Source organism: Schistocerca gregaria, chromosome 9, assembly GCF_023897955.1.
Source record: "Schistocerca gregaria isolate iqSchGreg1 chromosome 9, iqSchGreg1.2, whole genome shotgun sequence".
NCBI lineage: Eukaryota > Metazoa > Arthropoda > Insecta > Orthoptera > Acrididae > Schistocerca > Schistocerca gregaria.
Genome location: NC_064928.1, coordinates 120239374 through 120262783, shown reverse-complemented (window position 1 = coordinate 120262783; position 23410 = coordinate 120239374). Strand labels below are relative to the sequence as shown.

Here is a 23410-nt window from a genome sequence, read left to right as displayed (position 1 = left end):
ACAGTGAACAGTTTTTAAAATACAGATGTTACAACCATTAAAATGAAACTGAAGGAAATGTCCAATGGTCTGCTGTAGGTGCATTTTTTCAGGTCACTTATAAATCCATATAACCAGTTTCACAACTTTAAAGTTCCATCTTCTGGTGCAAATATAAATGCTATGTCATAGGTTAGAGTGTGCCACAGAGTAACAATTGGCGAGGCTGGGTTAAGTTTATAGCCCCCCTTAAAACAATAAAAAGCAAGCATCAATTGATAAAAAGATCATAGTCGGTGACGAATGTCACGTCTGTGTCAAGTCTCAAACTGTACACTTTCCTGTTAAAATATGCTCTTGTCAGCCTGTATCGAGCAACAAAGTGCCCCTTCATAGATGTTATTCGGGCAAGTACTGGGCCCTGTAGTGACAAAAGCTGGCACACTCATGTCCATTGCTACCAACACAGCAGCTGACAAAATAAGCTACGAGCGTCCTGTGTGTTGTTGAAACATATGCTGTGGCTGCCTTCTGGGTATTGGGATGGTGATGTCACGTGACTTAACGCAAACGTGATATTCGTCTTTGATGATAAGCTTTTGATCAATTGACGATGGCTTTTTATCATTTGTGAGGGGGAGGGGGCTAAAAATGTAACCTAGCTGCACCAATTGTTACTCTGTGGCATTCTGTAACCTATGACATACCACTTATATTCGCATCAGAAGATGGAACTTCAAAGTTGTGAAACTGGTTGTATGGTTTTATAAGTGACCTAAACAAATACAGCTGCAGTGGACAATTAAACATTTCATTCAGTTTTGTTTTCATATTTTTAAAACCTGTATTTTGAAAAACTGTTCACTGTATGAATTGTCAAGCAGTTGCATAGAATTCAGGTGGTATGAGCTGTGAAGTAGTCACTAAAGTCAAGCACACATTGCCGTGTGGCACACTCGTCAGTTGTGTCGTCCAATTTATTATCGGCCGCAGTTTGGGGGTGGCCATTTGTGGAGAGGGACAGCTCGTTAATGGTCACATCCACATAGAATTCAGAACAGTGTTTGCAGCTTAGTTCGTAGGTCACATTGCTGCTTTCTGAGGTGACCCTATCTTTGATGGGGTAGGAAATGCCTTTGACAGGACTGGACTAGGTGATAGTTGGGGGATAAGTTGTGGTGTAAGGGGTTGGAACTAGGGGTGGAATAAGGACACTGTGTAGGCTGTATGAATTGTGAAACACCATTGTTTGAGGATATTGCAAAGGACATTTCTCATTTGTGGACATGACAGTACTGGTCAAATCGTTGCGGACAGTAAGATGCAGGAGACCTGATTCTGGACAGTGATTTCGATGTGTGAAGGCTTAAACGAGACACCTCCTCGTACTCCACTATCCCCCTCCTCTTCCTCACCCCATCCATCTGCCACAACTACCCACATCAGCAGTCATTGTTACCACTCCAGTGTGTGTGTGTGTGTGTGTGTGTGTGTGTGTGTGTGTGTGTGTGTGTGTGGAGGGGGGGCTGCTTTGTGTGAAAGCTAAAAGAGAAAAAATCTAACAATCCAATTTTAAATGGGTCTATCTGCTGCTCAGTAGTTCCTCTTATCTATCATAACTCACGTTGCTAAAATCTAAGAATTCTAATTAATGGCTGTAATCTTGGGCACTGTAACAGTTCATGAGAATGTAACAGTTCATGCATACAGCCTTTCAAATTATTTCAGAATATCTGGTGAAAATCTCTAGAATTACTTATTCAAAATTTTCTTTAGTGTCAGTAAATTTCAAGTGATCTTCTGACACTCTGTGTTATCATTGATTTTTTATCTTTGTTGTTTAAGTTGTTCAGTTTGTTCCATGGTTCCAGATCTTTTCCAGTTTCTCCATTTTTCTGATTTTGCTGTAACTTGTTTTTCGCTCTCATTGTTCTACCATTTTCTCTTCTCGTATGCTGAAGTGCTGGTTTGCTTAGATGGCTCTTATCAGTTGGCATGTTCAGTTATGTTATTTCATCTTGGAATTGTTGTGTTGTTTCTTGTGTTATGGTAAGTTGTATTTTTATTATTTTTATGACACTTTTGTACCTTCACAAAGCAAAATTGTACCTTCACAAAGCAAAAAATTAATTTTAGTTTTAAACTGATAGTGATCAGAATCAAATTTACCCTATCGGACTACTTTAACAAACGTAATTTCTGTATTATTTGTTTTAGAAGTAGCCACATGATTTCAGAATAAAATCATCTAATACTATTTGGTTACGCCAATGTACAAATAGGCAAGAAATAATCTGGCATAGACAGAAACTAACAGAAACGTGTAGGACTGATAAACACCTGCATAATTCTTCAGGCTAATGTAACGCCTTAAGAAAACTTGCAAGAACCACTAAAACATCAGTGGGTTATTGTTTTATTGAAATCGTAATTACTATGTGGCCAGGCTTGCTTTGGGGATGGAAAGTGGCTTAAGAATAATTAGTATCTTACTGAAGAGATAGAACTAAATTCTATAATTTGTTCTGAAAATAAGTCTGCTCTCACCAAAGCCAAAAGACAGTTTTTTAATGTACATACTTCAGAATAATCATGACATGTACCTGGATTGTAAGTAATTACAGATGGTGAGTTAATGCCTGGATCCATTTAAAGAGTTATATTGTAATGCACATGTAAATCATCTGTGTGTTCTTGTATTTTCCTTGTTGTTTGGTTACAAAATACCTTCTCCGATATTAATTAGTAATGTGCAATTGACTTGTTTAAATTGCTTTGTATTTTTGTATTCTGAAATGGAAGTATCATATTGCGGGTTGCAGTGCTTGCTGGAGCGAATGTCTTTACCAAAATGTTCTACAGAACATCAGAAAATTAGAGTAAGTAAGGGAAGTTTGCAAAGTGTAATTTTTTTCCATCCCTCGATTTGATTATCTGCAGTTTGGCGTGTGGTGCTGTCTTGCTTTGTTAACAAAGGTGTACCACTGCTGAGCATTGGAAGTACTCACTGGACCATCTCTGCAGGTTATCTTGCTTCTGTGGTTTGTAGTATCCAGCATCCAGCTTCAAAAAAATACGTGTAGTAAAAGTGTACAGATTAAATTCCACATATGCTGTCACAATTATAAGCATTTACTACACTCAAATTGTCATCCTTAGGGTGTCAGTGTTTAGAGACACACCTAGGAAATAGGTTTCCCAAAGTTATTTACTGGTTGAAAGAGGATGAAACAAAGACGGTCCCACCTGTTTCAGAATGATGCTAACCAATAATTAGAACCCATTATGACTAAAATGTGCCAGAGTACGGGCTGTTTTGTTTTTGTACCCATGGACAAAAACTCCATTTTAAAAAGTTGAAGAGAAGATAAAGTTTCTTAACTGCAAATCTTGTTAAGATATTTTATGTTGATGGAATTATCAGCTATCCCTGCTACATTACTCGTACTGCGCAGCAATATCGCAGTTTTTGTAGTTACAAATGAAAAGTGTCGGTCAACAACAAACATGAATTGTTTGATTTACACATACATTATCTCTAACCATCTGAGTGCATCTTCAGGGCTGACTCAAACCTTAATTGTCACTGATGTTTCCACCTGTAATTCACATTACAGCAGCTTTTGCTAGCTTCCATGTCACTATACTCCATTCGTAGTAAGAATAAACCTGATGTAAAAAAACACAAACGTGATGATTGGTTAGCAGCTGTAGCTCTGGTGTACTGGTGTTCTTCTGCTTTTGGAAGTATGTCTAACTTATGTATTAGATATTTATTACTTTGTCACTGTAAATGAAACTTCGACATTCTAATGTATTAACTGCCATAAATATTTTTCTTAATCATGTGTAATTTTTATTTAAAAAATCGTGTACACTCAGTCTCTGCACGCGCTACTTGTGCTCCGATTGTATCACTGTTCATATGTACCGCAAAAATGGATGACACTACTTTCTGCTTCACAGTGGAACGTGCGTGCGGAACACCATTAATGGCTAGAAACAACTTGTTCTTAACATTTCTCACAACATTAAAGAGAAAAACAAGCTTTGAAATTCGTTGTGGAATACACTATAATAAATAAAAGGCCACAGCTACAGTTGCAAGCTGGGCATAATCGGTGGTGTCATTGGTTGATGATTGCGCAGACCAGTGAGCAGTGGTTCGAAACTCAATAACGTTTTTTTTAATACCTGAATCATTTAAATATGAAATTCATCAATATTTGGTAATTAACTCATACTTCACCATCATTTTTTAAAGAAAAATCCACGTCTTCTCATTTCTAATTACATAGCACATGCAGAATTCTGGTTTCCAATGCAAATACACATTCTTAGCAATCAATATGTTATAACAGATCGTTAAAGATTTTGCAGTCAAGAAAACTTTACACAATTGTTTAGAGAAAACTGATAAATCAAATACTTTTTGTTTGAATGTGCCCTCTGTTTTATAGGATACATTTTGTCTCACACGAGCCAGAGTGATAAGTGTGAACTTTCTGACGCCTTGGGATTCTGTTGTTGATCGCATCGTTATCAGCGTAGCAATACTAAAATGTATTGCTTTTTCAGAGTCCGATTTGGAAGAAATTCGGAGTACCAGGCGAATGACTATACCACCCTCAGTGGCTTCAATATTTATCTACATTTTGAAATCCCAGCAGTGCGCTTTTACACCACACACAGCTCATGTGAAGAAGTTAGCCTTGTCAAAGTCAGAAAATTTCATCACTCTTGTATTATTTACAGTACTATGTTAGCTCAGATCAGATCACCTTTAGAAGTGCAGCCAGCACCTGAGGTTTACCATTATTTCTTTCTGTTCGAAAATTTAATGACATTTGAGGCTATATTATTTTTTGCTCATCCCTTTTTACGTCTTTACTGTTCACATCACTGCAGGTTAGTTGGACCAGGTGGCTGGCCAGTGCTCTCAAAGTTAATTGTGCCGGTAAACCTGCTACTCCATATTATCGCCGAGTCGATCTACATGTAACAGACAGCATAAGATTTATCCTCATTACCTTACTTGACTGTACTCAAGACAGATTGACTTTTGCTCCACATGAAACGAAATCCAATAAGGTTCCAGAAATGCAGAATAATGCATAGTGTAATGTTTACATGAGGTTTATTCTTACGATGAATGGAGTATAGTCTTTAAATCATGCAAAAAAAACAGTGAAAGTGCTATGACATGAAATACTGTCTGTGAACCTCGAAAGTAATAAAATCGGTGGCAATGAAAGTCAGTTTTAGAAAGGTGCTCAGATCCCCCAATGGTTAAGGCAGGAAATCTGGGTGTGAGTAATGGTCTGACACACATTTTTGTTTGTCACAACACATTTATCATGTCACAGGTTCTGTATTGGTGAAAGGCTGTCACTGATGTCCTTTCACACATTGCACTTCATTCATTTCATCTGCATTGACTCCATTAGTTAAATTTCAATGATTTGAATTAAATTACAATTTTGAAAGGTGATGACTATATTTCTGCTAAGAGAGTATTTTTTATTTTTTATTTTATTTTTTATATATTTATATTTTTTTAAGCTTCAAAGCCACTTTCAAGTGTACAATTCAACACATGTGGAACATCCAAACAACCAGGAAATCTAAACATTTGTTGTATTGTACAGTTAGATCTCCTGGTTGTTGTTTGTATATCATATGACATAATCCATGCAAATCTTCTCTACAAAATGCCTTTGTAACTTAAACTGACCAATAGTTGTTCAAATAAACACAAATATACAGTTCAGTGGAAATAAGTCTTCTGAAAATTTCCAAGTGATAGTGAAACCAAACCTATGAAAACTAATTGGGTACAATCTCTTCTTAACAACTGGGTGAAAATGCCATCCTGAGAGGTGTCTCCAGTAATATCTAGGTCCCAACATGTTAGATTTCTGACTTAAATATGAGTCCTTCAACTCCTGAGAAAAAACACATTTCTCTTCTCTCCAAACTAAATGAGAAAAACTTTGACACACTCCATATCTAAGCAGTAGCAACATTTAATGAAAACCGTGTGACTACTTTACAGAAATTTATCAGTATAAATTGCCAAACAATTAATCGAGGGAAGTTGGAGCAGCAAATTTCTGAACTTTTTCATCTTGCATTTCAGTTAAACCACAAATTCTCATATCCTCCATTACTATTACTGATATAATTCTATCATATTTTTTAATAGTAGACATAATTTGAAAGCAGTAAAAAGTAATAAATATTTCTTAATTTAGTGAATTCCATAATAAATTTATTATTTTTATGTTTTTGTAGCTAGAACCCTACAGCTTGAAGATAGTTAATAAGTCATATTGCACCACCACCTGTTGCAATGAAAAATCTTCATTGTTGTTACCAGTTTAGAGTATTGCTAATAATAATAATAATAATAATAATAATAATAATAATCAGGAAGTTATTCAGTTAGAGAAATTTTTATGGATCATTTTGACACTATTATAAACAATCTCAAAAAAAGCAAACAAAGTATTAAAACCACGCACACGCGCGCAATCTAAAAGATCTAATATCACTGACAGTAAAACTCATAATGCACCCAATTTCTGAATACTTGTAAAAGTAAGAGAACAATGGTTATAGACATCTGAACCACAAATGTCAACACAGGGTTGTGGTGTATCATTTAGTTATTGATGCCATTCCAACCTCTGAACAGTGTTGAGATTTATCAGGTACTGATGTGAAGTGCATTGTGTAGAGTATGGTTGAATGTTGGGCCTGTATCCACATAAATACTGTGGTGATAAACTTTCCAGTACTCGTGATAATTTCTGACATTCAGACCTATTAGCAGCTGTCAGTAGTACAATGTGATTTCTGATACAAAAATAATGGCAGTTTTCTTTGTTGTTTCTAGTTACTTTTTGTTTCTTGGTTTTTCCTTTTTATTTTATTTTTTATATTTTATATTTTATTTTGTTTTTGTCATTGAATTATTAATGGTGAGGTTGGTGGAGTTCATACAGACATTTTTTCGCTTTTAAAAACTGAAAGGGAGGAGGAAGGATGGGAGATGGAGAATAGGTCCATTCTTAGTTCTGAAGTACCAGACATCAACGACAGCCATCAGTAATTATGTCATTTTCGGTGAGAATGTACAGTCAGTTAACTGTCCTTCAGCATCATTGTAATCATATGTTGTAAAGAAGTGCAGGAAATGACTGGTTATTTTCGATCTCTCTCCATATCAGTTCATAATTCATTGTGTGTTCTTCCTACTCCTGTATGGAAAGAAAATGTAGTAAATGCTTGGCTGCTGGCTAATTGATGCTTGAGCCGTGTTAGTACATTTGGTGCAGTACGTTTGCAACTCCAAAATGAAAAAAAACTGTGAAGCATGAACACAATTTTTTTGCAATTTGACTATCATGATCAGTATCATCCTGACAAAAAGATTCTTATTTGTTGCGAACCCTACTTATTTGGCCCTCCCTCAATCTCCCCACCCAGTCTCCCAAATAATATATCCTGCAGACAATAAATGTGATATTGTGTTACACAAGCAGTTGATTGTTTTGTAAGATGGAATCTCCTTATAAAAGGACATGGAATTTTGTTGATATATATTCCCCACGTTTTACTGCCGTGGCAGGTGGTTTGCACGAGTACGTTAAGTGCAGTCTCAGTTTTCTAGCATGGGGACGTAATAAACTGTAAAGTGTTTGGTAGGTTAGGAGGGATGTATTTATTGCTTTCCCTGAGAAAAAATCTGTTGACAGTTTGAGAGAAATGTAAATGGAAGTGTCCAGTGTGGTACACCCTGCCTATTCCATCCTCTTCAAGAAAGATACTGCCACACGTGTGAGTTGTGTTTGGTATTGCAGAAGCGTGCACTGAGTTTTGTGATGATCCACTGTAACATGAGGTGTGGAGTTTTGCGTCCCATTGACCAGTTTCCACTGTACACTAGTCCGCAGCTTTATTTCTCGGCTGGAACTGGATGCCTTACTCATCACATTATTTGTTGCTGTGTAATACCTAGAATGATTTACTGGAGTGAATTGGCAGAGGCTTTTAGTAGTATTCACGAGCCGCAATTTTGCAGCAACATTGACAGTTACTCCTGATGGCACCTCTTTGTTTTTGCGTTGTATGCTTTTTATTGATTGATTTTCTTACCAAAAGCTTTAGAGATGTGGCTAGGCAGTTATTGTTAAGCTTTCTAGAATAATTTTGTAGAAGTTTTGTTTATTTACAGTGAAATTCTGTAGTGAACTACATATTTTGGCAAAATCGTGCTCGATATACTGCACTGTGACAGTAAAGATGTAATATTGCATCTACACCATCTGATCAAAAGTAACCAGACATCTGTTACAGCTGTGTGTCGGCCCTTTGTCAACTTGAACTCAGCTGAGGTCACTTTACACAAGGTGTCTGAACTCTCTGGAGAAATGAGACAGACAGATTTTTTGTAATGATCTGAGACCAGAGTAGTTAGTGATGTTGGACATTCTAGTCTGGAGCAAAGTTGACTTCCTGACTTATCCCAAAGGAGTTCCATTGGGTACAGGACTCTGGACAAATCAGCCCATTTGAGGAATGTTACTGTCACCTCTCGGCTGTTCCTCTACCGTACGCAGAATATGGTGCTGTAAAATGTGCTCGTATCTTTCCGCATTTAGAATATTCTTAGGTGAAATAATAGGACAACACCGCGTGGTGATGCAGGTCTTTGCCAGTCACACACACTTCTATCAGAATGCACAGGGGCTAGTGCAGTTCATCACAGAGATAAATTTGAGATATCTGGTCCTAGTGTAGCTGTGGTGGTTCTTTTGCCTTTCTGTTTCACAAACACGTCACCTACTGTGACTGGGGTTGTTTGAGGAGGATTGAAATGTCCTTCACGGACGTGTTGCTCAAGTGATATCCAGTGAGTTGTCGATATATGAAGGCGAGAAGCTCTCCCGACTGACCCATTCTGCTTGTAATGTTTATCTACGGGCAACACAGTACTCATCACCTCTTCATATACTAGTAGGTCCACTTCTCGTGACATCTAGTGATCAGGCCAACTCTACGTTACATAACAGTGTCCAGGTACTTCTGATCAGATAAGTGTTCGTATTCTCTTTCTCTGTCTCTGTCCATCTCTCGGTGTGTGTGTGTGTGTGTGTGTGTGTGTGTGTGTGTGTGTGTGTGTGTGTGTGTACAGTTTTCAAGTTACTTTAATTAGAAGATTGAGGGAGTGGGGGGAGGGAGAGGTAGTGTGTCTTGCTGAGAACCACAGTTTCCTTCCACAATCTGTGACATCAAGTAATTTGATTGCTGTGTGCTGTAATGTTCAAAGTGAACAAAATATTTCAGTTTTAATTTTAGTTTTGATGTTTCAGTAGTGACAGTACTAGTAGTTATTGTAATTTGTATGTCTTTTGACAATGGTGAGCTGAATGACTTCCTCTTTTATGTCAGTACAAGTTACTGAGAAACAATTCTATCACCTGAATTTGATGGCGAAAACATTTTTGTTTTATGTTGTCACATTGCCTGATGCATGCATTATGTTCATAGTCTCTTTCATCTAATATGTGGATAGATTCTTTCCAAAGTGATAAAACTACTTTTAATGTTTCACATCCCTGAAGGCTGTTTTTCATTATGTGAATTATGGAACACATTGTGTGAATTGGTAAATGATTATAAAGTCATTCTGCAACTGCCTTCACTTCTGATATTTGTATATGACCACTCTTTGGTATCTATTATCAGTTGTTTCTTCCCTCATGTGGATGAGCATGTTATGTCGTAATTCTTACTGAATAAACTACACAAATTAGTTTTCACACATTCGTATTTGGTACATGACAAGAAATGACACCCAAGCCAATACTTCCCTGACTGGAGAGAGATAGAGGGAGAGGGAGAGGGAGAGAGAGAGAGAGAGAGAGAGAGAGAGAGAGAGGAAAATATGGATTAATATTGAAGATAATTAAAAATGACAGTTCACCATTTTAGTGTACAGCCAAAGCATAGCTCTCGGAAAAGAATTTCAGTTCTAAATTTTTGCAGTGTTACATATGAGGTTTGCCATTTTCTTCATATGGTTTCTTAGTTTAGTTTTTTATTTTGTGTGTTGAGTGTTCCATGTGTGTGCGTGAACACTGTGTTTTGACAACATGAAATAAATGCCATTTTGGACTGGCACATTAAGCCGTATTCCTTTTTATTTTTCCGTCAAAACTGACAAACCTGGACTACTGCATATAGTTATTTACTTCAAAATTCCATTGATAACTGTGTTATATGGTGTGTTGTATGTTTGACTATCATTGGAAACACTTACTTTATATGTTTAAATTGTAATTGTTTTAGATTTTGTCCTTGTCACTACACAGCCATAAACAATATCACATAGTGAAGTATAAGGAACTACAGTTGACTGTTTCATGCCATTATTCAGTTAAAAGAATAATTCCAAAATCTAGGCAGCTGATGTCACGTGGGATATACATTCTGAAGATCATAAACAGTAACAGATAACCCAGAATGGTGTAAGGTATGTCTTGAACCCTAAGGTAATAGCTTATTGTGCCTTGCAAACTGAGAGTTCTTCACATGAACACAAGCAAATAACTGAATTTGACAGAAGACATGTTGTAAGTCTGAGGAGGGTGGTGGATGGTCATCCTGAAGAAGTTTCATTGCGATACAACTGTGTATGATAATGGAGATGCTAGTCACTTGATAAAAGTGGTGTAATGTGAAGGGAAATTGAAGTTTCTGTGAACTAGCCAACGAGGAGTATTCGTGCAGCAGTTAGTGCAGGAAAGAGTAAGTGTCCCAAGGAATAATTTGGTTCGGAGTGGTGTGGCTGTTTCAATTAAATTATGTAACACTATATTGAAGGTGGTGTTTAGGCTGTACAAGTATGATGAGTTAATAAGAGCAGTTGAACATAGACACAGGCTGATCTGTTTAAAAAGAGAGAGCCAAAAAATGGGAATGGAAGTACACAATAAATAGCTGCAGTGGATGTGTTTAGAGAGGTAGTTCTCTACCTGCTTGGGGAATGGGTGTGTTGTCACCATCATCATTCTTTACATTGGCTCGATCAGACTGTGTAAAAATCGGACTGTGAAAAAACTGGGACTTTGTATGGGCACTTACGATCGTGCATTTGAGTGCCCCACAATGATGATCATAATCATCATCATCATCATCATCATCATCATCATACAGGGTGTTTCAAAAAATGACCAGTATATTTGAAACGGCAATACAAACTAAACTAGCAGCGATAGAAATACACAGTTTGTTGCAATATGCTTGGGCCAACAGTACATTTTCAGGCAGACAAACTTTCGAAAGTACAGTAGTTACAAATGTCAACAACAGATGGCGCTGCGGTCTGGGAAACTCTATAGTACGATATTTTCCACATATCCACTGTGCGTAGCAATAATATGGCATAGTCTCTGAATGAAATTACCCGAAACCTTTGACAACGTGTCTGGCTTCACGTGCAGATGAGATGTACTGCTTCAGCTGTTCAATTGTTTCTGGATTCTGGCGGTACACCTGCTCTTTCAAGTGTCCCACAGAAAGAAGTCACAGGGGTTCATGTCTGGCGAATAGGGAGGCCAATCCACGCCACCTCCTGTACGTTTCGGATAGCCCAAAGCAGTCACACGATCATCGAAATATTCATTCAGGAAATTAAAGACGTCGGCCGCGCGATGTGGTCGGGCACCATCTTGCATAAACCACGAGGTGTTCGCAGTGTCGTCTAAGGCAGTTTGTAGCGCCACAAATTCACGAAGAATGTCCAGATAGCGTGATGCAGTAATCGTTTCGGATCTGAAAAATGGGCCAATGATTCCTTTGGAAGAAATGGCGGCCCAGACCAGTAATTTTTGAGGATGCAGGGACGATGGGACTGCAACATGGGGCTTTTCGGTTCCCCATATGCGCCAGTTCTGTTTATTGATGAAGCCGTCCGGGTAAAAATAAGCTTTGTCAGTAAACCAAATGCTGCCCACATGCATATCGCCGTCATCAATCCTGTGCATTATATCGTTAGCGAATGTCTCTCGTGCAGCAATGGTAGCGGTGCTGAGGGGTTGCCGCGTTTGAATTTTGTATGGATAGAGGTGTAAACTCTGGCGCATGAGACGATACGTGGACGTTGGCGTCATTTGGACCGCAGCTGCAACACTGCGAATGGAAACCCGAGGCCCCTGTTGGATCACCTGCTGCACTAGCTGCGCGTTGCCCTCTGTGGTTTCCGTACGCGGTCGCCCTACCTTTCCACCACGTTCATCCGTCACGTTCCCAGTCTGTTAAAATTTTTCAAACAGATCCTTTATTGTATCGCTTTTCGGTCCTTTGGTTACATTAAACCTCCGTTGAAAACTTCGTCTTGTTGCAACAACACTGTGTTCTAGGCGGTGGAATTCCAACACCAGAAAAATCCTCTGTTCTAAGGAATAAACCATGTTGTCCACAGCACACTTGCACGTTGTGAACAGCACACGCTTACAGCAGAAAGACGACGTACAGAATGGCGCACCCACAGACTGCGTTGTCTTCTATATCTTTCACATCACTTGCAGTGCCATCTGTTGTTGAAAATTGTAACTACTGTAATTTCGAAAGTTTGTCCGCCTGAAAATGTACTGTTGTCCCAAGCATATTGCAACAAACGGTGTATTTCTATCGCTGCTCGTTTAGTTTTTATTGCCGTTTCAAATATACCGGTCATTTTTGAAACACCCTGTATTTATGCTTGGGAAGGCACAGCTTGCCCAGCAGCCTGCAAAATTGCACTGTCTGCTTCAAGGATGCCGTTCGTAGTAAAGAAAAAGTACATAGTTTGTTTAGCCCCTCTCTGTGTTGCCTTTATCTTTGTCAGATTGACACAATTGGAAAACTTCTATAGGCAGAATCTTCTCCGAATGGTAAAACACTCGTCTTGACCACCAAATTAATTTTATTTATAGTCATGTGACACATTTTGTGAGAAACCAACCATCAAATCTTTGGCTGAAATAAAAGACGACATATTAAAAAGAGTAAATTGAAATAGTGATGTAGCAGACATAAGTTGGAAGCTTCACAAGGAAAACATTAGGTCCTATGACATCAGGCATAATTGCTACAAGCCAAACATTTATAAAAATTAAATATGTGATTTAAATTCTTTCTACAAGAAAAATTGCTAACAAAAGGGTTTGTATTTCTACCACCAAGTCTGTAGCTGCAGTGCTCAACATTTCTGGGATTTGAATATAAGAAAGTGGAGCATATGGAAAATAGCAAAGTATAAAAATTTGTACTAAATAAAAATAGTACAGAATGAGATCATAGTTATAAGAAAATCGATAAAAATAAAGCAGTGTAAAAAAGTAGGTGGAAGGAAGAGGCAGGGACATTTATTAAGAATGAAAGGAACCATTGATATTTGTTGCCTAATAGCAAGTTAGATATCCTCTGCTGGATTGCAATTACACTTGAAAACACCAGTGGGATGCCAGTCAAGTATTCAACAAAAACAATATACAGCCAAGGCTGTGACATTATGAAAATTGCACTTTAGAGTGATAGTGCCAAATATAAAGTGAAATAAATTTGGAGACCTGGTTCTACTTTGTCTATTTGATTTGCAAGCATTTTTATTTAATATGTTTTTCACAGTTAACAATTTTCGGCCGAAGAGGCCGTTCTCAAGTCCTATATAAGTACAGTACTCATGTCATAGCTATAGCACGTGACAATAGCCTGCAAATAGATACAAAATGATGTGCAAAACTTAAACATGAAAGTAACATGTCACAAAAAGTGCTACAGCAACGTAGCTTGATGAAACTTGGACAATACGTAGAAAGAACTGCTGCCGTGTGCCACAGAGGGTAATTGAAATAAGCATGCAGTGAAATGAACAGGAATGACACTTATATTTGAAGACAATAATTATATTGAAGTCACTCAGCTTTGATGGTTCCTTGGTCATTACAAAAGCTGGGAAATGATTCTTAATGGGGTGTGTAATCATCATGGAGGCAATGCATGCTCTGCACCGTGCTTCCATGCTGGCCACAAGGTTGGTAATGAGTTCTTGTGTTTGGGCATTTCACTCCTACATCAGCATGGTTATCAACTGCTAGGTGGTTGCTGGTGCCTGTGGACATGCTGCAATCTGTGTTCCCAGTGAATGGGAAGACGAGGGTCTGGGAAGTGGGCAGGTTAGTCCATTTGCTGAAAAGCATCTCGTTCCAAGAGCTGCTCCACCTGTATTATTTGATGTGGTCGCACAAATTCATCCGTAAAAATGAAATGGGGACGAATGCATCACAAAAAGACACTCGTGGGGAAGGATTGCAGTATTACAGTAACATTGATCGGCGAAAGTAATGTGTTCAAAGATTTGGAAGTCAGCACACCCATGCAACATTATGCCTGCCCACACCATAAGACCTGGAGCATAAAAGTGATTAGGTTTGACAATGTTTCTGGTTGCATTACGTGTTCCCGCCTTTCACCCCATCAGTTTGCATCCGGAATCACTACTCAAACTGAAGCTGCTCTCATCCAAAAAGGACATGCGACCCCACTCGTCATTGGTCCAGTTCCCTATGTTCGTGGCACGATCACACACGGTACTGCCGATGTGTGGGTATCGACAGAACTGACATACCAATTGCTGGGGAAAGGGACCGTTCCCGTGCAGGTGCTGTGCAAATTTGGTTTGTGAGCATTGTAGTCCTGTTAAATGTGTGGCAATTTCACCTCCTGTTTGACATGGATCTTGCACTGCTGTTAGACATGGGTCTTTTCTTGCCTATTGCACAATGTAGCGTCTTCTGCTGCTGTAGTTGACACGTCTTATATCTCTATATTTCATGTTGTAGATCTGGCAACGGGACTTTTTTTCCTAAATGTGTCATATGATTATGAATAAAATTATGTTGGTGATCGAGACAAGTGTTCTACCATTTATAGCCAACATGGTCCCAGATATAGAGAAGTTTTGTTGAAAATAAAAGAATATTCTCTTCTTGAATTCAGGAATACTATATCCACATTCACCGTTGTCCGACTTGAAGGACAAGAATTTTGAAACTGCCAATCTAAACACTTGGGGACACTGCCGCTCTCATCCACATTATAAATCCAGTTTTTCTTAAAAAGATAACTAACAAAATTGAAGAGAATCTGACACAAAAGCCACTTAGTTTCCATAGACGTTATAAAAGCTTCTGATAAGGCTTGTGGAATAATGGGAATAAGAGGTCATGTATTACATTTGACATGTGCTGTAATAAGCATGCACAAAGGTGGCACCATTAACTTGGGCTGAAAAGCTGGATTGATGCTAGTTTCAAATAGGTAGGAATGCTATTTTAAGATGCCATGCTTTGGCAGTAAGAGGATTACATCAAAGAAGAAATATGCCTGTGGACATAATATGTAAACAGTATAACACGAAGATAATAGCAGAAATCTAAAACTGTGTTTTTTGTGGGAATTTATCTTATAAGAGGAAATATTATTATTAATAAAGAAGCATTATGATAAGTTAAACAGTTTAACTCTTTAGACTACGAAATTAAATTTCAATGGTACAAGAATGTTGAGGAAACAGACAAAATCATGCCCATATGTATACTTGAGAGGCAGTAGTTGATTCCTTAAAGTGTAATTTGGAAATAAATAAACTGAAATTTTAACACGCCATGATTGTTCAGTTTATTATGAGTCAGTCATGGATCATAAATAAAAGAACAGAGTTCAGGCTATGGAAAATAATGTGTCTCAGAATGATTAAAGTGATGGATTGGACCAATTTGGGAACCAATCGGACATCTATAGATAAAGTCGACCAAAATGGAACAAAAAATGGGGTGAGCTCGTTAGTGGAATGAGTAATTGAAGATTGTCTTCCAAAATCTTGAGACATGAACCTGAAGTAAACTGGGCAACTTGTGGTGTATTTATTTTGGCCCTGTAAAAGGGGGAATAAAACTGATAATGACATAACAAAATGAATGCACTGCAGTTTCCCCAGAGTCCAAGACCTACCAAAGCAACTAAAACAAAGCTTACCTGTCATCCCCGACAGTAAACTAACTTCATATTTATGTATTGTGCTTAAACCTAACAAAAAATTTCAGTTGTAGAAAATGTCTTAAAAGTTCTTCCTAGTCTTTCTTAAAGTGCCTCGTCCTCCATGTTCTTTGTCGGTGGTTTTTTTGAACAGCAATTCTGTGCTCAGTCCAAACCAAAGTCTCAAGTTCTTTAGCCAGAATAGTCTTCTTCCTGGACTACATCTACTATCAGTCTTTGCTTCAAGTATTAATTGAAACAGGCTGTATTATTTGTTATTGTGCCTTTTGTGGCAAAAGTATTAGTGTTTCCTTCTTTCGGTATTGAAAATTTCAAAATCTCTCTTCATGTGCCCCAGAACTGCTACTGTTGTGACTTTATCTGTCCACAGTATCCTCAATATCCTTCAATATGCCCACATTTCAAACGCCTTCCAGTTCTTACCTAATATGGTGGTAAGTGTCCACGACTCTTCTTTGTAGAGTAGGATGCTGAACACACAGCATCAAAGTAATAGAGTGCAAGGAGTAGTCTGTTTGTCGTGGCTAGTCAAATTTCCTTCTTTTCTGGAAAGAACTTCTGGCCCGTTTGATTTTGCAGCAAATTTCTTAATAGGAGTCTCAGTTATCATTGATTTCGCACCCCAAATATTTGTGTGATGAAACCCTTCAGATATTTTCATTATTGAATGAAAGAGCGCCCTGAATTTCACCTCATTCTCTGCTCACAACTACTCATTTTGTTCTGCTGTTGTTCTCTTCAGGAACCCTGCTTAGTAGTTCTTGGAGGTCTTCTAAGGTTGTTGCTTGATAGTGTTATCAGCTGTATCTCATAACACGGTCAATCACCATTCTTGGTTCTTTCCGTCTAGAGCATCTTCGAAAATCTCTCCTTGGTCTTTGAAAAGTAGTAAGGAGAGAATGCAGTCCCTTTTCCACAACTGAAAATTCTTCTTCTGACAGCTGAACATACACACACCAACTCTTTGGTTCCAGTGCAGACTTCCGTCCAATTGGATGTGACAATCATCAAGCCCCAGTTCACCTAAGAACACAGATAGAAAAATTTCTGTACATATAATGGTGCAATAGACAGGCTCATTTGGGTAATAATATAACCACAGTTTTTTCAAAGTACAGATCCTTCTGTCTTACCAGTCTGTTGCTATCTGACTTTTACCCCCCTCTCCTGCCACTTGTTAAGTAGAAACCTATTTGTTTCTATAGTTAGTTGTAGCTTAAGGACCATTTGCCTTTTTGTTGTTTTTGCCACTGTGTCATTTTATGAATGAATGTCTTCGGCACAATAGTTCGCCTATTTTTGTCACACTCGTACCCAGTGAGACTCCAAAAATTAGTTAAATATTGTGTATGTATTAACATGCAGCACGAACGGAGAAAGAAAGCTTATGGCAAACGAAATGGACAAGCACTGTGGATTCGAAACTCTGTTCCCATTGAAATACTGATAATTCAAGAATAGAAAGAATGTACAAAAAATCAGGGGACAATTACCTCACCTGCAGCCGAACGGGGGCAGGTATATAGGTATGATCCTCCATGATATTCTTCTTGCAGAAGTGCTAATCCATCAAGACATGGAAGAGAGAGATTCTACATACTTCAGAAAGTGGTTGAGGGTAGGTAATACGTTGGGCTTTAGCTCGGTCTGCAAGAGCATTGCCCACAAAAGGCAAGTTTTTGGTTTTGGTACAGAAATATCATCTCTTCTACGGACTATGCAAAAGTTGAATTGTTTGTCCGTTGCATTAACCTAATAAACTCCAAAAATTATTCTAAGCTCCTCATGCAACAGTGCTAGTAAGAGTGTACGTGTGTGTTAATTTTTTTTTTTAAAGATAAGAATATTTTTCTTCATGTCTGATCAAAAATTTATAAATCAGCATTGAAGTAGCTTCAACAAATCTGTGGCATGTACTGATACAGCGAAAAACTCTAGTCGTGAAGGCCGATGAAAATAACAAGTGCAGCACTCGGAACCTGTTCACTAGTTCACCTTCCCAGAAATGTCTTACAAATATTGTCTTCAGTGTGCTGATTGAATGTTTTCCACTAGTCAGTTGATCCTGGATTTTCATTCATTTCAGTAAATTTCTCCGATCAAAATAAGCTTTTTGTAAATAATGTCAGTGTCAATAACCTTGGAGTATTACTGAATTTATTCGATAAGAAGCACATCGGTGGGCAATTGCCGCAAAGGGAACTCGCTGAAATATTTACGTTTCATACAAAAATGTTAACTTCCTGCCAAATTATGCAGAATTCCAGCTAGACACACAACAAAGCTTCTTACCGAGCCGTAACAAATAACAGTTAATTTGGTGGTAAGTGCTGTTCATAAGTTTAGACACTGCTTGCCAGTGCTTTACTTGCTACTACTGACAATACCATCTAACAACTTCCCCTCCACCTTGTATGGTGGATTATATGTAGTCTATTTTGGAGCATTACTTCAAAAATTATTTAAATAAGCTTATGCTAACATAATTTAGTTAACCATTATTAGTCAGTTTATTCATTGCCGAATGTTGTGACATTTTTTCATTCATTTATTAAGTAATTGCACCATTGACTAGGTGTTTCTATCCACGGCAATTTTCAGCTCTTCTTAATATAATGTGAAGTGGTAGGCCAGTAATCTTCTTCAGTTCATCCGACCATTGACGTGTTGCTCTTCCTCTTGGTCTTATGACTTGAAGTTTGGGTTGCAAGATGGTTTTTTTTTTTAATTATCCTCTTTTCAGACTGTGCCTAAGGAACTGGGAGTAGCTTCAACTGGCAAGGTAAGATGCTAAATTTTTCTGTAACGGAAGCATCGATTCATTCTTCTGTCGATGGTATTCAAAATGTCTTCCACCGACACTATATCTGCAAGGCATAAATTTGACTCTTGTCACTAACTTTCATGGCCCAAATCTCACAGCCATGCAAGAACACAGGAAACACCAATTCTTCCACCAAACACATTGTTTTGGATATTGCCCAGTTGTGCCAGATCTATGCAAGTTTAACCATCACAGCTCACCCAAGGGTAATTTGCCATTTTATTTCTTTATCAAATTTTCCTGTGTCACTGATCAGAGATCCTTGATATACAGTATCATTCACTACTTGCAAATCCTTCAAGCAATCTGTCAGTCAGATTCAATTTAAACCTTCTCTTTTAACAACCATGTTTATTTCTTAGGCCGAAATTTAAACTGATAGTCTTCGCTCTGGGAAAAAGATTAAAAAGTCCCTCAGTTCCTGCAGTTAGAATAGTATCATTTGCAGAGCATACATTGTTGATTTTCCTGCTGCCAACCGAAATTCTGCCATCCCAGCCAACCAGTGTACTACTAATCACATACACTGCACAGTTGTTACAAAACACAGGTGTCAGTATGACCTTTCCTGACTCCCATTCGTCACATTAAAAAAAATCTCTAGTATTTACTATCCACCTTTATGGTTGTGGGTGGTTGTTATAAAGACCTTTTGGTAATGATAGGTCCTGTGGAACCTCAATTAGCACATGTCGCAGCTTGTCCCACATGAACATAGACTTATTTTTATAATCTAGGAAACAAATGAAGATATGGACATAGGACTCGAGAGTTCCTCAGTTGCCTGCTTCAGAATGCCTTTACTGTCGCATAACCTGCTTGTTCTGCAGAATTTTGAGTTTGCAGTATTATTATTATTATTATTATTATTATTATTATTATTATTATTATTATTAGATGTTGATTCATCATTTACAGAACTACTTTGCCAGTGTGTGATATTAATGCTATAGTGTTATAATTATAGCGGTCCCTAACTGATCCTTTTTTGCGAGGAGGAATTGGAACAGATGTAGTCCAGTCGTTTCAGTTACAAAGTTTCGGCATCATATTACTTATTAAATGACAGCGTACATGCCTTCCATCCCATCATAGTCGGCATTTCTCTGGAAAAATTGCCTTTACCTGGACTTTTGTTGCTTTTTGAAATGCTTGATTACATTCTCAGATTCACTGAGTGGAACATCTTGTTCTGTATTAGATTTCATGCAAATAATCTCTTCCTTAACATTATTTCCTTTGCAATACAGGATTTCACATCATTATTTACACTTAACTATTGCTTCTTTCTTGTTACCAATAAGATTGCCTGGTACATCTTCCAGCACCACTGCATGGTATGAACTCTTGGGTAGTGCTGTTTACCTTCTTTAAGAGGTCACGCATTTGATTTAGCTTTTGATGCTGGTTATTTCTCACAAATACTGGTGAGATACTGTGTGTACTTGGTTTGGTAGTTACGTGGCATAGTACTTTGTATGCTACTTTTGTCTTCAGCAGTTCATATGTCACATTTCTTCAGTGTCCTCCTCTCTTCAGTCAGTAGTAGAGTAGTTTTTGAAATCAATGGATGCTACACGCATTGATTTCATTTAGTTAAATACATAATTAAAAATGTTTCCATGTACCTTTCAATGATTCATGTGCCTTTAAAAATTTTACATAATGAGATTGTATGTTGTTGGTGCAGAATGTAAACCGTGTTGGCTATTACATTTTTATATCAATAGTTAAGCCTTCAAGGAACTAAAGGCCCAGTTAATGCGTGTTAGATAAAATAACATACATTTCTGCAAGCAAGGAACTAAGTACTTCAAATCTGTGTAAACTGTAGGTCCTCCAAAAATTTTAATATGAAGTTTTTTTGTAAAATGTAAATTCCTCATGCAAAGAAGATGTCATAGTAATCTGCAAAACACAAATTACTGTTTGAATTTAAAAAAATGGAAAACATAGCTTATAAATGGTTTTAATATTTTCGAGGTAATTCTTGCCCAAAAGTAAACTGTTAAAGAAAAATAAATGCCAGTTACTTAGTGTGGACATGATATCAAAGTAAGTGGATGCTCCCTTTTTCTACATTTCAAGGTGTCATAACATTATTGTATGCTTGTGGTATGTCAACACTGTAGTGTCTGAGCAGCACATCATTCAATCTTCGAGGAAATAAGAACGGCTAAGGAGTGAATGGCATTACGAAAAGAAATGTGCCGTGCATTACAGAAATATGTATTTGGTGCATTACTATCACTTACTCTCTGGTTGACCAATCTCACTTCATCCACTCTTTCTGCTATGAAAGATACTGGTACACATATTGAAAATAAATTGTATATATTGTTATTGATTCATAAAATCTCCATTGTTTAAGGTATTCCGTGCGCGCACTCCACCAGAGGCAATCGATTTGGTGTCACGTCTTCTGGAGTATACACCGTCGTCGCGTACATCACCGCTGCAGGCATGTGCTCACACTTTCTTTGATGAGCTCCGGGAGCCTAACACTCGGCTTCCCAATGGCCGTGAGTTACCACCGCTGTTCAATTTCACAGAGCATGGTAAGTGTCAGTGAAGTAAACTGATTACTTTTCACCTTCCCTTTGTTCTTTCTCCTTCCACACTTTCCTACTGCATACTGTTGTTCACCTTGTCTTGTACAAACCCCCCCCCCCCTCCCCCCCCCATTACATCATCTTACTTGGCAGGTTTTATAGACACGAATGATTACTGGTGTACTTCAAAGTAGCTGTTTCAGTTTTATTCACAATGTTTCACTGATCGGCCCAGCTATTTTCGTCTGTTGCTGGAAGTTTTGATTTTGTGTGTACTTGCTACCTGGACTTTGGCCAGACTTAATGATGATGGCTGAGCCCTTTGTCAAAATGTTGTGCATAAAAACAGAAAAAGTAATTCGGTAAAACACCTGGAAGCACATACAGCTGTTTTTTCATCTTTCCTTCTTCTTCTTCTTCTTCTTCTTCTTCTTCTTCTTCTTCTTCTTTCTATTATTATTATCATCATCATTATTTTTCCCCATAACCGTTTCTCTGGACATGAATTTTTGAAGCTGCCTCCTCGTTCCTCTGTCCCACCTCTCTCTCTTCTCTCCCTCCTCCCCTGCCCCTCTTCTCATAAAGCTTTTACATATAAATTTCTGGGATGTACTTGTTCGTATGACTTTATTTAAACCTTCGACTTTGTTCTTGCTGGTTGTTACATGCTACTTAAAAAATCCATTTATGGGACTGGGATGGATCGCAATAGAAAATATCCTCAAAGAGTTAAAGTGCAGTATTGTTTCAGTCAGTCAGTCAGTCAGTCAGTCAGTCAGTCAGTGATTGCATAGTAATGAGAGCAGAAATGGAGCACTCAGTAGTGTTGTCTTTCAGACTATGGAAATCAAATGTATAAGGAGCAAAGGTATTTTTGTAAACAACAAAAAAACTAATTTATTCTTGATTTAATATTATTGTTAATTTTTGTTTGTGAGTTAGTGTTCCATACTATACAAAGCAGTGTTTGTATAGCACAGCAGCCCATCTAGAGATTTGAGGTACTGGTTGTGATGATGTCAGTGTGCAGATTGTGTGACTAAAATTGCCACAGACACCCAGCAGTTATTACAATAAAAAATATTTTGGACAGCAAGTTTTTATCTCATAATCGCTAACTTCTGTCGCCTTGGCCAGTACCTTCACAACCTGCAGACGCACACCACTCTGCATCATAGTTATTAGCACACTGGACTCGCATTCAGGAGGACAGTGAGTCAAATCTGCTTCTGATCATCAAGACTTAGGTTTTCCTTGATTTCTCTATATCACTCCAGATAAGTTCATCTTTCTTTTCTAGACCTCAAAAATGTTTTTGATCAGGTACCACATGAAATAATGTGATTAGCGCTTGAAGTCGTGGCAATCTGGAGTACCTCATTAACTGGATGCGGCATCAGTGTTTAGAGAGGAGCAGCTATGTCCAGGTGGCTGCAGTAGTGTCAAATAACTTTCGTGTCAGAGTAGGAGTCCACAGAGGAGACTAAGTTGCTTGGATGGGCAAGTGGCATTACTTGACCGGTTCACGTTTCGAACGATGCTTTTAGGAAACATTTTGTGGTCGACCGATCCAGAAGAAAACGTGAGAAAGGCATTTGCAATGGTTCGGTCGTATGCTGCACGCAGAGGACGATAGTCACAGAGGCAGCACACAAAGTGGAAGTCGCAGGAAAGGGATCAGAGAGATGACCTCGACAGCATGAGCTGACACACTGCAAAATGACCTGTATGCGGTAAATGTTTATCCAGAAATGGCCCATGATTGAAAATGGAGAAAGCAAATCCACTCCGTGGGACCTGCTACTGAATGGGACAAATTATAAAGAAGAAGAAGAAGAAGAAGAAGAAGAAGAAGAAGAAGAAGACAAATGCCAGGATGGTTCCTTTCGAGAGGTCGTGGCCGATTTCCTTCCCCGACAGAGCTTGTGTTCCGCCTGTGATGACCTCG

At 38.2% G+C, this 23410-nt stretch overlaps 1 protein-coding gene across 7 annotated transcripts in view; it reads left to right on the top strand.

Annotated features, from left to right (window-relative positions):
- The window catches only part of LOC126292194 (glycogen synthase kinase-3 beta), a 301006-nt gene that overhangs the window by 253084 nt on the left and 24512 nt on the right, over positions 1 to 23410 (top strand). For all 7 annotated transcript variants that reach the window (XM_049986039.1, XM_049986042.1, XM_049986040.1 and 4 more), the window contains one exon: positions 21282 to 21468. In XM_049986039.1, coding sequence (XP_049841996.1) covers positions 21282 to 21468 — 187 coding nt within the window. The remainder of the gene's footprint in view (positions 1 to 21281; positions 21469 to 23410) is intronic.